Source organism: Oncorhynchus tshawytscha, linkage group LG06, assembly GCF_018296145.1.
Source record: "Oncorhynchus tshawytscha isolate Ot180627B linkage group LG06, Otsh_v2.0, whole genome shotgun sequence".
NCBI classification, from domain to species: domain Eukaryota; kingdom Metazoa; phylum Chordata; class Actinopteri; order Salmoniformes; family Salmonidae; genus Oncorhynchus; species Oncorhynchus tshawytscha.
This window is the reverse complement of record NC_056434.1, coordinates 77429190-77441917: the sequence shown is the minus strand read 5'-3', so window position 1 is coordinate 77441917 and position 12728 is coordinate 77429190. Positions and strand designations below refer to the sequence as shown.

Genomic DNA, 12728 nt, shown 5'->3' with positions numbered 1-12728 from the left:
GGGAACACGCCCAACTGAAAGTCTGAAAAAGACAACATACCTGTTGACAGCCCTCCTGGATTGGGTCATACCAACTCACTACTCTAGAGAGGTAACATTAGGCACATCAACCTCTCAGCCTACATCTGTAAAATAACATTAATAAATTAATCATCATAGCCATGGCCTTATAAACTCAAATGACACAAAGACTATATATTTATGTAATCTCAAAATAACAAATAGGGAGAAACTAAACCCATGAGGCAAAATTGGCTCCTCTAAACGGGGCATGAATTGGCACCAATCAGGTGCGTCATCTACTCCTAGGAACAGGAAATGCATGTCGGCCGGAGTGCAAACAATGAAGCACATGAATGAGCTGGCGAGTAACATTTCTGAATTAAGTAAGCCTAATAAAAGATGTTTAAGGACTGCATAATGCATAACTATTAACCGACCATGTAATCTGCTGAATAAAATTCCATAAACCAAATGCTTGTCCGAGAGTAGGCTTAGATGATGATTTAACAAACACAGAAGCAAGCTAAGTGTGCAAAGGCCTACCTTCTTGTAAACTCAGCAAAAAAAGAAACGTCCTCTCACTGTCAACTGCGTTTATTTTCAGCAAACTTAACATGTGTAAACATTGATATGAACATAACAAGATTCAATAACTGAGACATAAACTGAACAAGTTCCACAGACATGTGACTAACAGAAATGGAACAATGTGTCCCTGAACAAAGGGGGGGGTCAAAATCAAAAGTAACAGTCAGTATCTGGTGTGGCCACCAGCTGCATTAAGTACTGCATTGCATCTCCTCCTCATGGACTGCACCAGATTGGCCAGTTCTTGCTGTGAAATGTTACCCCACTCTTCCACCAAGGCACCTGCAAGTTCCTGGACATTTCTGGGGGGAATGGCCCTAGCCCTCACCCTCCGATCCAACAGGTCCCAGACGTGCTCAATGGGATTGAGATCCAAGCTTTTCGCTGGCCATGGCAGAACACTGACATTCCTGTCTTGCAGGAAATCACGTACAGAACGAGCAGTATGGCTGGTGGCATTGTCATTCTGGAGGGTCATGTCAGGATGAGCCTGCAGGAAGGGTACCACATGAGGGAGGAGGATGTCTTCCCTGTAAAAAACAGCGTTGAGATTGCCTGCAATGACAACAAGCTCAGTCCGATGATGCTGTGACACACCGCCCCAGACCATGACAGACCCTCCACCTCCAAATCGATCCCACTCTAGAGTACAGGCCTCAGTGTAACGCTCATTCCCCTGACGATAAACGCAAATCTGACCATCACCCCTGCTGAGACGAAACCCCGACTCGTCAGTGAAGAGCACTTTTTGCCAGTTCTGTCGGGTCCAGGGTTTGTTCTGTCGGGTCCAGGGCGATGTTTTTGCCGGTGATGTCTGGTGAGGACCTGCCTTACAACAGGCCTACAAGCCCTCAGTCAAGCCTGTCTCAGCCTATTGTGGACAGTCTGAGCACTGATGGAGGGATTGTGCGTACCTGGTGTAACTCGGGCAGTTGTTGTTGCCATCCTGTACCTGTCCCGCAGGTGTGATGTTTGGATGTACCGATCGTGTGCAGGTGTTGTTACAAGTGGTCTGCCACTGCGAGGACGATCAGCTGTCCGTTCTGTCCAGTCAGTAGAAAGGCCTCTTTAGTGTCCTACGTTTTCATAACTGTGACCTTAATTGCCTACCGTCTGTAAGTAGTGTCTTAATGACCATTCCACAGGTGCATGTTCATTAATTGTATTTGGTTCATTGAACAGGCATGGGAAACAGTGTTTAAACCCGTTTACAATGAAGATCTGTGAAGTTATTTGTATTTTTATGAATTATCTTTGAAAGACAGGGTCCTGAAAAAGGGACGTTTCTTTTTTTGCTGAGTTTATTAGGTAGCCCAGAAAATTATGTAAAAATATCCTGTTGTTTTTATAGTAACTATAGTAAAAAAATATATATATATATTCCAAATAAACTTGGTTTAAAAGTACATTACTGTAAAGTTTACAGTAGGGTACTGTTAAACCAAATTTTTCTTTGGAACATAATGTACATTTTTACAGTGACTCACTGTCAGTAAGTCACGGGTAAAGACAACAGGATTTTTTAAACATCTTTTCCTGGTCTTTTTGACAGTTTAGGGTAATTATACTGGACAATAGCAACATAAATTCAGTGAATGTATAAGGGGAACACAAATAGGCCTAGTCCTAAATTGCAAAACCGCATAGACTCGTCCCAAAAGTAAATGAAGTTTACAATTAATTGGCTTTTTCAAGGGGAGCTTTCAAATGATAGTTTTGTTCAAATAAAATAAAATATGTATCCTCCTTGACCAAATTACAAGCATGTTGAGAAGGAAAAATATAGTGTTAGTTAATTGTCTGGAAAACCTATATCATTTGGTGACTTGGCTATTTTAATTTCAAAGGGAAGGTTGCCAACCTCATGAAGGTGAGCAACATCAATCTGGGATTTATGAAAAGCCTCAATCAATATTTACTATTAATTTAGCAAATGAATGTCCGAATGATATAGTCCTGGTCATATAAGGAGGCAGGCATTCACACTTTAATGTTCTTCATGGCACTGGCTCAAACCATTCTTTCTAGCAGTGCTCAGGAGAAAATTGGGTAAAGTAAAGAATTAGCCTCTATAGGCCTATGTGACAAATCTTGAAGGAGCAAATGACACTGAATTAAAGCTATTGATTGCCAACTGTGCTTACAAACGTCAAACAATACTGTGGATGGCAGAACTAATAGTTCATTGAAGCAGAACTGTGATGAATGAAAGCGATCTTGAGAGAATGGCTGCACTGGTACATTTCTCAGTATGTTTAGGCCTACATAATGTATTCATTGTGGTAGGCTACAATGAAAAGCCCCCTAGGCTACCCCCAGGTTCAACATATTTCTGTGGGTTTAAGAAACACATCCGCTTGGGTGAGGATCATTTGAAATGTTACACGATATTAGAAGGTTTTCTGGTAAAAGTAAACTGACCTCTCATGCCTACAAATAGGCTCGCGCATAGGACTACATGCGCGCTATAGAACACGTGCACATTTGTTGGCGGGAATTCGACTGGAATCTCAACACACTTGTATGTTTTACTGCTGTCCTGGTGTCATATTTAATAAACAATTAAAAAGTTAATACAGCTAGATAGCATATTTATCCGATAAAGATATGAGTTTGGATACTCTGTTTCAACAAATTCTACTAACCGAACAGCAAATATCGGAGAAAACGCGACAATCTCAAGAGGGTGAGCTGCCAACCATAATTTCCTTTCTAATATCAAGCTAGCTGTTATTGACACAATGTTAGCTAAATTATACTACTTTTCATTTTCAATTGACTTTTGCAGGAATTGGGGGAAAGAATGTGACTGGTTGTGTTTGTCATGAAGGTCACTGTTGTGTTTCCCTATTCAATGTTCTGTCAGTCAAGGCTGCTATTGCAAGATGTCAAGACAGGGTCAAGACATTGACAGCAAAATCAGAATGTCTCTCCAAGGAACTTGATGAACAGGTGAATCTGCTGTTATCATTACCTATGTATGAGAGAGAGAACCTCAAAGCATGATCTGACACAATATTGTTGAAGTGACAGAGATAAGAACAGACATTTCATTGAACAGTGAATGTAGGCTATAGAGTTGTACAGTGATTGTACAGTCAAATAGCTACATGAATTAGTCCCGAGAGAGTGTGTTGACAGATTAAGTGCAGTATATTGATACATATTGAGACACATTAAAGAGGTGATTAATTGTATGATTAAAACCCTTAATCTATTAGAGCCCTCATCAGAGACTGTGGATCAATTGCAAATGGCACTACAAAATCAATTCCTAGTTTCCGCAGGATTACATTAGCATTATAGCAAGCAACGTTTTAACATGCTTGAAATGAATTATGTGTGGAAGATAGATTCATTAAATTTTCATAATATTGTTGAGCACTTCCTGTACATGTCAAAAAGGAACATAACAAGATTGCCAATTACAGGGGTCAAATCAAAAGAGTAATTCATTGAGATGAGATGCAATAACCTCTGAACTATAGGCTGCTGCTGAATATCACATATACATTCAGCCAATATGTTCCATCTATTTTACTGATATTTAAGATTATGCTAAATTGAGCCGCTGTAGGTTAATAGCATACATATACGTGTTTGATAAAGTGTTTTAAGCACACTAAGTGTTTTAAGCACACTATCTTTATGAAACAGCTCAAACCTAAATATTGTGAGGGGAATGTTGAGGCTAGGCGATACAGTGTGCCTATAGTATAGCTACTAAAATGAGAACATATTTTCCCTTGATTTCAATATATTAACTGTTCAATCAAGTATCAAACTTCATGGAATGGGACAGGCTAACAAAAATATCATTTTTGTTTTGTTTTATGGAACTGCTAAAAGTGTGTCCTTCCAGGCTCAGCATCTATCAGAGACAAAGCTGCAGTATGACCTAATGAAAAAGCATCAAGTACAAGTTGAAAAGCAGGCAGGGGAGCTTCTGAGACAGCAGAGGGATCTCAGGAAACACTTGGTGAGTGATTCTTGTCAAGGGCATTCAAGCACACTCAAACGTTAAACAAATACCACATGACAGTACATTGTTATTCAATAGATCTAGGCTACATTAATCTATTTACCTTTTTTTTGCTGTGCTCATATGTTTGAAGGAGAAAATAAAGAAGTCGTCGAAGGAGGAACAGGAGAATTTCATGAATGAAATCATGACTTTCAACAGCGACTTTAGCCTTTTGAATAACAGGGAGACTGTGTTTGAGAGCCAAACCCAATCTGAGATACGTAACTTGGGGGAGGAGGTTAGCTCTTTAAACAAAGGTAGAGAAGCCACTGTTTATATTAACATGTGAAGTAGGGTCATTTTATATTCATTGGGTATTGCTAGTTTATTAATGGATAATATATTTACATTATATAACCTGATGCTACACTAACCATGAGCTGTTCTGACCAACACTGAGGCTTTATGGTGACCCCTTGTACTGTTTTTTCCATCCTGTCTTAGAGATGGATTCCATGGGCCGGACGAATACTCAGATGAAGTCTATGCAAGAAGAAAAGAGAGGTCTCCATTTGGAGCTACAAGGACTGGAACATATTATGAAAGGTAGATTTGATCCAACTCTGTTGTCAGGCAGACGTTTGAATGCTCGCCACCAGATAAAACAAACAATCCTAAAGACAGCGTACAGTAAAACGTGCAGACTAAACTGAATCCATCCCCTAGTGTCATTTTCTTCAGAGAAAAACAGACTGGTATGTGGAGGTAATGTTTACATTAAGAGTTGTTCATTTCAGACCTGGAGAGCCAGCTGAGTGAGGCTAAATCAATGACCGAGTCCTTAAGTGCAGAGAGTCTGATGGTCACCCAGAAGCCCCTCACAGACAGCACTTGCTTAAGGTAATCTTCTGCGCTGTCACGCCCTGACCTTAGAGAGCCTTTTTATGTCTCTATTTGGGTTGGTCAGGCGTTCTATGTTCTTTATTTCTATGTTTTAGGTTTCTATGTTTTGGCTGGTATGGTTCTCAATCAGGGACAGCTGTCTATTGTTGTCTCTGATTGGGAATCATACTTAGGCAGCCTTTTTCCCTTTTGTTATTGTGGGAAGTTGTCTTTATTACTGACACTGTAGCCCTCGTAAGCTTCACGGTCGTGTTGTTGTTTCTTGTTTTTGTTGGCGACATTATAAATAAAGAAATGTACGCTCACCCTAGCCCCGCAGTTGCCGGGCTAGGGTGAGCATCCAGCCAGGACGGGTTGTGCCAGCTCTGCTCTCCAGACCTCCAGTGCATCTCCACGGCCCAGTATATCCTGTGCCAGCTCCACGAACCAGGCCTCCTGAGTGTCTCTCCAGTCCAGTGATGATCCATGGCACAAAGCCTCCAGTGATGATCCATGGCACGAAGCCTCCAGTGATGATCCATGGCACGCAGCCTCCAGTGATGATCCATGGCACAAAGCCTCCAGTGATGATCCATGGCACGAAGCCTCCAGTGATGATCCATGGCACGAAGCATCCAGTGATGATCCAGGGCACGAAGCCCCCAGTGATGAGTCATGGCACGGAGCCTCCAGCGACGGTCTCCAGTCCGGGGCCTCCAGCGACGGTCCCCAGTCCGGGGCCCGCAACGAGGGTTCCCAGTCCGGGGCCCGCAACGAGGGTTCCCAGTCCGGGGCCCGCGGCGAGGGTCCCAGTCCGGGGCCTGCGGAGAGCCTCACTGACTAGTTCAATTTCGTGGATAGCGTTTGTGTCAGGAGAGTGGTCCGTTATGGCTAGATCAAGGCTTATCCTGGGGTGTGTATAGAGTCAGAAGTTAGAGCAAAAATGTGCTCGGAAGCATATACAATAAATACGTGAGGACTGAGTTTTACAGACATAACAAGGATCCTATCGTCAATTCTGACAGAACAGCAAGACTCTGGGTATTTGGTGTGTGGGTCACAAATCATTGCACATTTATTGTCTTCCTGTCTCATCCTGCTAATGATCCTGCTTGAAATGTGCTGAAAGGACCTGCACCCATCCTGCCATTCTTGTACTCTTCAAATCAGGATGCTTAAATAAAGCAACATTACCCCAATCTCTTGAATTAAGGCTTTGATCTGCTGCCTGTATTATCTGGTCAAAAAAGAATATCCTACGATTCTCATGTTAGGAACTTAATGAAAAGGATGGATCGATACAGAATCTGGCCCAGGGAGGAAGTGTTTGCCTCCTCCTGCTCTTAAATCATACGTGGGGGAAGCATGTTCTGTCCCTCTGTTCCACAAATCTCCTTCATTACTGACGGCCTGATTAGTCCACAGGATGTGCTGAGGGTGGGGCTTTTGGGGAAGCTGAGGCCCACTCACTGTTATGATAATTCCTCTTGAGTGTGTTCATTAATCACGCTTTTTACTCAGCTATTGATTGTTTGAAATTGAATGCATGTCCATTTAATTAGTGCTGTCTTTTTAAAAGTGTAAGTGTGCAAACCATACAATTTTAATGTCATAGACTTAGCCAGTGGTAACTTGTGGAATAGACGCTGGCTGGAATGCGGTTTTAACCAATCAGCATTCAAGATTAGAACCACCCATTGTATAATATCTCTAGATCCAATTTGCTGGTAGGGTAAACTTTTGGTTGTACTATTTGCTCCAACTCTTAAATTCATGTTAGATAATTGTTTTATGTTACATTTGACGTGTGTGTAATGAGAGACTAGCTTTTCAGACACTTAACATTTCAAATGTGTCATAGACTTAAAAAGGAGCTGGAGATGCACAAAGAAGGAGAGCTGGAGCTGCTGAGAGAAGCCCTTAGCTCTGAAATCCTGTTCCTGCAATCGGTAATCACTCTGAGCTATTCAAATCTATTAGCCTCAAATTATGTCAATAGCTCTTATTGTAACATTAAATTTTTTATTGCAGAAACTGTCTCAGAAGACTCCCCAATACTCAAGGAAATTCACATAGTGTCCAAATTCCAGAGGTATGTTAGAGGTTAGGAGAGAGATTGATTATACCAGCAGTCTTAAAAACTGTGTATTTTACTAAGTACTTATTTTGTGTTACTTTACTGTCAGCTCATTGAAGGTCTTGGCTTTACCCACCGAACATATCGTTACCAAAACATGATAAGATTTTAGCCATAGAACTAGGGTGTTGAGACGGGATGATATGGTTATAGTGATCAAGAGAACAAGAGCAAATCCCATGCATTTGTTTAAAACGTATATTACAGTTTTTTACAATCGCTTACACACTATAAGTGGTACGTGAGGCATACTCAGTGAAACCATTACCTCATGTACCTAATCTTCAGACCAAGTCTGCAAAACTGCAAGCATATTATCTGCTTTACACTCAGTTTGCAATTGTAAAACTAAACACAGTTCTCTACATTAGACACATCATTCAAAACTAACAGGTCTTGTGTTTCATTTGGAAAACACTGCCATTCCAAATACCACACTCATTTACCGATTACCTACACCCAGTGCTCACGTGTGAAAACACATAGCTAATTTCTTCACTTAGAAATCAGAGCTTGAGCACTATAAATAGGCTTCATGTTGGCTTTCTTGGTTTGGACAACAATGGAGGCCAATTTTAGAGGAAGAGGAGTGAGAGTAAGAGGGGGACGAGGACGACGAAAAGGAAAAGCCTTTTGTTTACCTTCTACTGTATTTGTTTTGTCTGTTACTGTTCATCCTGTAATCTTGATGAAAATACAATGTTTTGAGAAAGAAATACATTTTAATTTCCCCCCCTTGCATTTCTGTTTATAGTGTAAATATATACTGAATATGCATACATAATGTATATATTTGTGCACACATACGTGTGAGTGCTATGACAAACTGCCGTGGACCCCACTGCACACGGAACATGCAAAAGACACAAGATTGTAGTGTTTTATATTTGTCACATCCGTGTATAGTTGGCGTGTACAAGAGCTAATCATTTGCTGGTTTGTGTGTAGAGTTTTATTGGAAAAACACAATTTTGAGAAGAGTTAAAATAATTTTGAATGAAGTATTTGGTTTTGCAAGAGATGTGTGACGTTTTGCATGTTGTGTGTGTGTTTTGGGGTTTTGTGTGTAGAGTCTAGAGAAAAGGAGCCATAGTTTCAGAAATCATGTGTAAGCAATTGTCAAAAACTGTAATTCTTTACCCCTGAAAACTGCCCTCTAGTGGAAATTATCGAAGTTGCAGTATCACATTGTACTGCAAAATCTGACTGAACCAGGTTGACAATAAAATATGTATATATGGACTATGAAAAGAATACGAAAGAAATAACATAGCAGGTAGAATCAGAGAACAGAAATCCAGAACTCCACTGTAAAGTGGACTTTTCTGGTTGTTTTTCCATGAGAATACAAATGAATCAGATGATGGTGTCAGCCTAAGGTGTGGTGAACATGTTTTTAATGTGATGCTGGTCAATGGTCTCTGTTTCCAGGTACAGAAGCAGTGTTCAACCTCAAAACCGCCAGTGTCAGTGATATTTCTTGAAATGTCATTTTGAATGTATAGAAAATATAGCATGAGTTACTTTTACACCACCTACAAAATTCCAATGTGATCCCTGGCTATACATTTCATTAAATGTCATTAATCTCCATAGAGAGAGAAGACTATTAAAACTGTAAATGTTTGCAGATTGCTTGTTGTATTCTTTGCTGCCCTCTAGGGGCCATTTTACACCACACATGGTGGCCAACCAGGATGTTCTTGTTCATGTAGTACTCTAGTACCAGCACAATGACTCATTAAAATAATTGACGATTATGGGATCCGGCATGTATTTTCTCCAGATCATTTTCATGTTATCCCTGAATTTGATTGACCGTCAGTTGATTGACTTATGATGTAATAGTTAATGAGTTCAAATCCCGTTTGAGTCTTTGTTCTGTTGACTTCAGAGCATGACCCGGATTATTTCAAATCAGGCCATTTGACTAAGTGGTTTGCAGCTTCTGTACTGGCAGTATTCTGCTAACATAATCCTCACATCACCTGGGATTTGAAAATGCTTATTTTATATCCTTTGAGATTGCAGTTGTCTGACCATTTAACAACTGCATTTTTTATTTGAATTTGAAGCACATCAGATAAGAAATAAAGTAGAAGTGAATATGTATGCAACGAATCCACCCACTCTGACACTTAAACCTGAGGTGCTGGTTATTAGAGAAATATTGACACACAAAGTAATGTTGCTACAGAAACATGTATTAGAAAAACAAGTCAGAAAAATAAAGTGGTGAGGAAAATAAGTGCATTTGACATCAAGCAATTAATCTCCTCATTTCATTAACATTTCTTCCATACTTCAGTTCTGCTGAGCACAATGATATCAAGCTTCTTCGTTATTCTCATTAATGTTGAGTGTTAGCAACTAGTGATAGTGCAAAGATTATCGTAGCAGAGGAAAATTAATCTTATCTCTGGCAAATTGAACGACTAACTCTGAAGCTTTCCCCTCTGGTCTCACTCTTCTCTGTTATGGTTATCCACAGATGAGACAGGTGTATTCTGGGTCTCTGTCAATGCCTTTTTGCTCTTCAGCTCATTGATGAACTGCTTAATGAGCTTAGCCTCAAAATCATTGCAACTCTTGGTCGTCAGGCATTCCTGGTCCGTTGGAATGTAAGGATTCTTAAGGATTCTGCATAGACAAAGGGACACACATTCTTAGGAGTTTTCAAAAGCATTGACTTTGAAACATCGTCCTTATTTCAATATGACTTAAAGGTCCAATGCAGCCATTTTTATCTCGATATCAAATAATTTCTGGGTGACAGTTAAGTACCTTACTTTGATTGTTTTCAAACAAAAATAGCTTCTTAGCAAAGGGCAATTTCTCAAGCAAGAATTTTGCTAGGATTGTCTGGGAGTGGTCTGAGTTGGGAGGGGAAAACTGAAAATTAGCTGTTATTGGCAGAGTGGTTTGGAATCTTCGTATTGGGCTATTAACTAATTTACTGCATGGTGATGTCACCAGACACGCCAAAAGTATTTTCAAAAAGCTCTTACAATAAAATATATATATTTTTTATAATAATATTCCAACCCTATAGTGTGGAAATGTATATAAAACACAGGAAAATCACATTTTTGACTGCCCTGTGCCTTTTAAAACCTTACAACAGAATTAGAGGATGTTTTAGTGTTAAATATTCCACCTGTACAAGCTGTGCACCATCGCCTTTCTGTGGAGTTAAAGAGAACCTTTACAAAAGATTTACAGAGGGGACTTGCTGTTGCAAAAGGCCAGCTTGTTCCCGCCAATGTAATGGGTTGTCCATTTGTGTCTGGTGTCTGTACTGCACTTCTCATACAGACAACTTCTCCTGAAGAACACAAAATCATAGGCCTGTGTAATGAATTATAATGAAATATGGCAAATAATGATTTAAGAACCAAACATTTATATTTTAATTTCTTATTCCTTAAAGTTTTTTCTGTAGAAACTATTTTTTGTTGAAACTGTTTGTGTTTTATGTAAAGGCATAGCCTATTGTAGCATACTGAATATTTGTGCCAGAGGTTTTAGCTCATAGGGATGTGATGTTACAGGAAAGAGTACCTCATTGCTCATGGGTTTACATTAACGCTTCCTCCTTTACTCTGGGCTACTGCAGCTGGACACTGCTTGTGCTCAACCTCCTTGCAAACTATATGAGGAAAACATATACAGTAACACAATAACTACTTACACAATACCTTTAGAAAGACACAAAGTAAAGCCAATGTAATTATGGGTTGAGCAAAATGAGGCCATTCGCTCTGCCATAGCTTATTCGTAGCCAATAAAGTCTTTATCAGCAGCATAATTATTATTGCAGATCTGTGTTTTGCTCGGGACTCTTAACTGTTTTTTTCTGTAGAATGTCTGTCAGTGCTCGCAGCGAGTTCAGCACAACAGCAGTCTAGTTATCGCTCCACTGGCTAGTAACGTTTTCAGCACATTGTGCTTTTTAGATATAGTGGAAAGATATGTCATGTGGAGAGAGAGATGTCAGATGGAAAGAGATGTCATTCATCTGTTTGAAATCCAAGTATCAAAACATGTCATCGTCAAGCTAGATTTACCTGGAGCAATTGATCAACATTGCAACATTGGTAAAAGTGGACCATGGTGCCCAAGTTTCCTTGATTGTATATATTTAATAGAATTTTACACACAATTCAATGAATGATGAAGGTTTCCATACCTGAAGCTGAGTGAGAGCTGTTTGGATGAGGAGCAGCTGTTGCTCCCAACATCTTCCTCCTGAGAAACAGTGTATGAGAAGGCAGCTGGCAGACCATTCGGTATTACACAACCGTGTCAAGCTAGTCTCTGCCATAGTTGTTCTGCTGATGGGAGAATGAGTACCATGATGTAACAGGTTAATACTCGGCATGTAAGCCTACTGTGTTTCAGTACGTTGTTACCATAAACTCAAACACATATAATGAATATGAAGGCTCAATTCAGTTTCTACTCCCATCATGGCTTGCCTTCTTACCTGTCAGTGAGCAAAAGCAAAGTAGGACTCGTCTTGTTGTAGTTTTTGCCATGTTGTCGATGTTGTGTTTCTTTCCGCAGCCTGAGTTGTAACCGCTGTTGGTGTATTAAATGACTGACTGGACTTTGGGGAGGGTTCAGAGTTGATGTAGCAGCTGACCAATTTCCCAGTCATGGCCTTGTTCTGAAATTTTGTAACAACCAGTAAGCTATTTTATTTGAGTCAGAATGTATTCATTTTTGTTAATACTGGAACAATTTCTCACAGAGATGACATTATGTTGGTTTTGGATTTTGTTTTTGGCAGATATTTACTGAACATGAGTTATATTCACTTTACACTGTACGTTAGAGTCAATTCCTTAACTGAGCCCATGGGGGCACTGTTACTGCATGTATTTTAAAACATTGTCAACCGATCACTTTACATTTGTCAATGCTGGAAGTTGCCATTAAAATGTTTAAATGTATGATAATGCTTCATTCTTTTTAGAAGAGACCACTTGTACATTTGACTTGAAAATACTATCATTTCTGTGTTACAATATATCAAGTAAACATGATTAAACTGTATCACTGTAATTACCAGTAAGAACAAGCAACGTAGATCTTTGCTTAACTACAGGTTAATTATGCTGCTAATACTGTTCCTCAGGGATGAGTGAATTG

The 12728-nt window shown here is 39.8% G+C and overlaps 2 protein-coding genes across 7 annotated transcripts in view; one reads left to right on the top strand and one right to left on the bottom strand.

Annotated features, from left to right (window-relative positions):
- The window catches only part of LOC112253121 (GDNF family receptor alpha-1), a 105671-nt gene extending 93465 nt beyond the window's left edge, over positions 1 to 12206 (bottom strand). For 2 of the 4 annotated variants that reach the window (XM_024425053.2, XM_024425057.2), the window contains exons 1-2: positions 12061 to 12171; positions 11764 to 11908 (exon numbers count right to left, since the gene is read on the bottom strand). In XM_024425053.2, coding sequence (XP_024280821.1) covers positions 11764 to 11860 — 97 coding nt within the window. In that variant the 5' untranslated portion in view covers positions 11861 to 11908; positions 12061 to 12171. Of the gene's footprint in view, positions 1 to 11763; positions 11909 to 12060 lie in introns of all 4 variants that reach the window. The other 2 variants (XM_024425055.2, XM_024425054.2) reach the window with 2 other exon arrangements.
- ccdc172 (coiled-coil domain containing 172) lies at positions 2920 to 9326 on the top strand. Of its 3 annotated transcripts, XM_042323634.1 has the most exons (9): positions 2920 to 3277; positions 3458 to 3543; positions 4454 to 4570; positions 4707 to 4872; positions 5060 to 5161; positions 5353 to 5455; positions 7299 to 7386; positions 7469 to 7529; positions 9006 to 9326. In XM_042323634.1, exons 1-8 carry the CDS (start codon positions 3199 to 3201, stop codon positions 7511 to 7513), a joined length of 786 nt encoding a protein of 261 aa, XP_042179568.1. In that variant the 5' UTR covers positions 2920 to 3198; the 3' UTR covers positions 7514 to 7529; positions 9006 to 9326. The 3 variants fall into 3 exon arrangements, with proteins under 3 accessions (XP_042179568.1, XP_042179567.1, XP_042179569.1); XM_042323633.1 differs by having other exon boundaries at positions 7469 to 9326; XM_042323635.1 differs by having other exon boundaries at positions 4441 to 4570; positions 7469 to 9326.
- Positions 12207 to 12728: the final 522 nt, after the last annotated feature.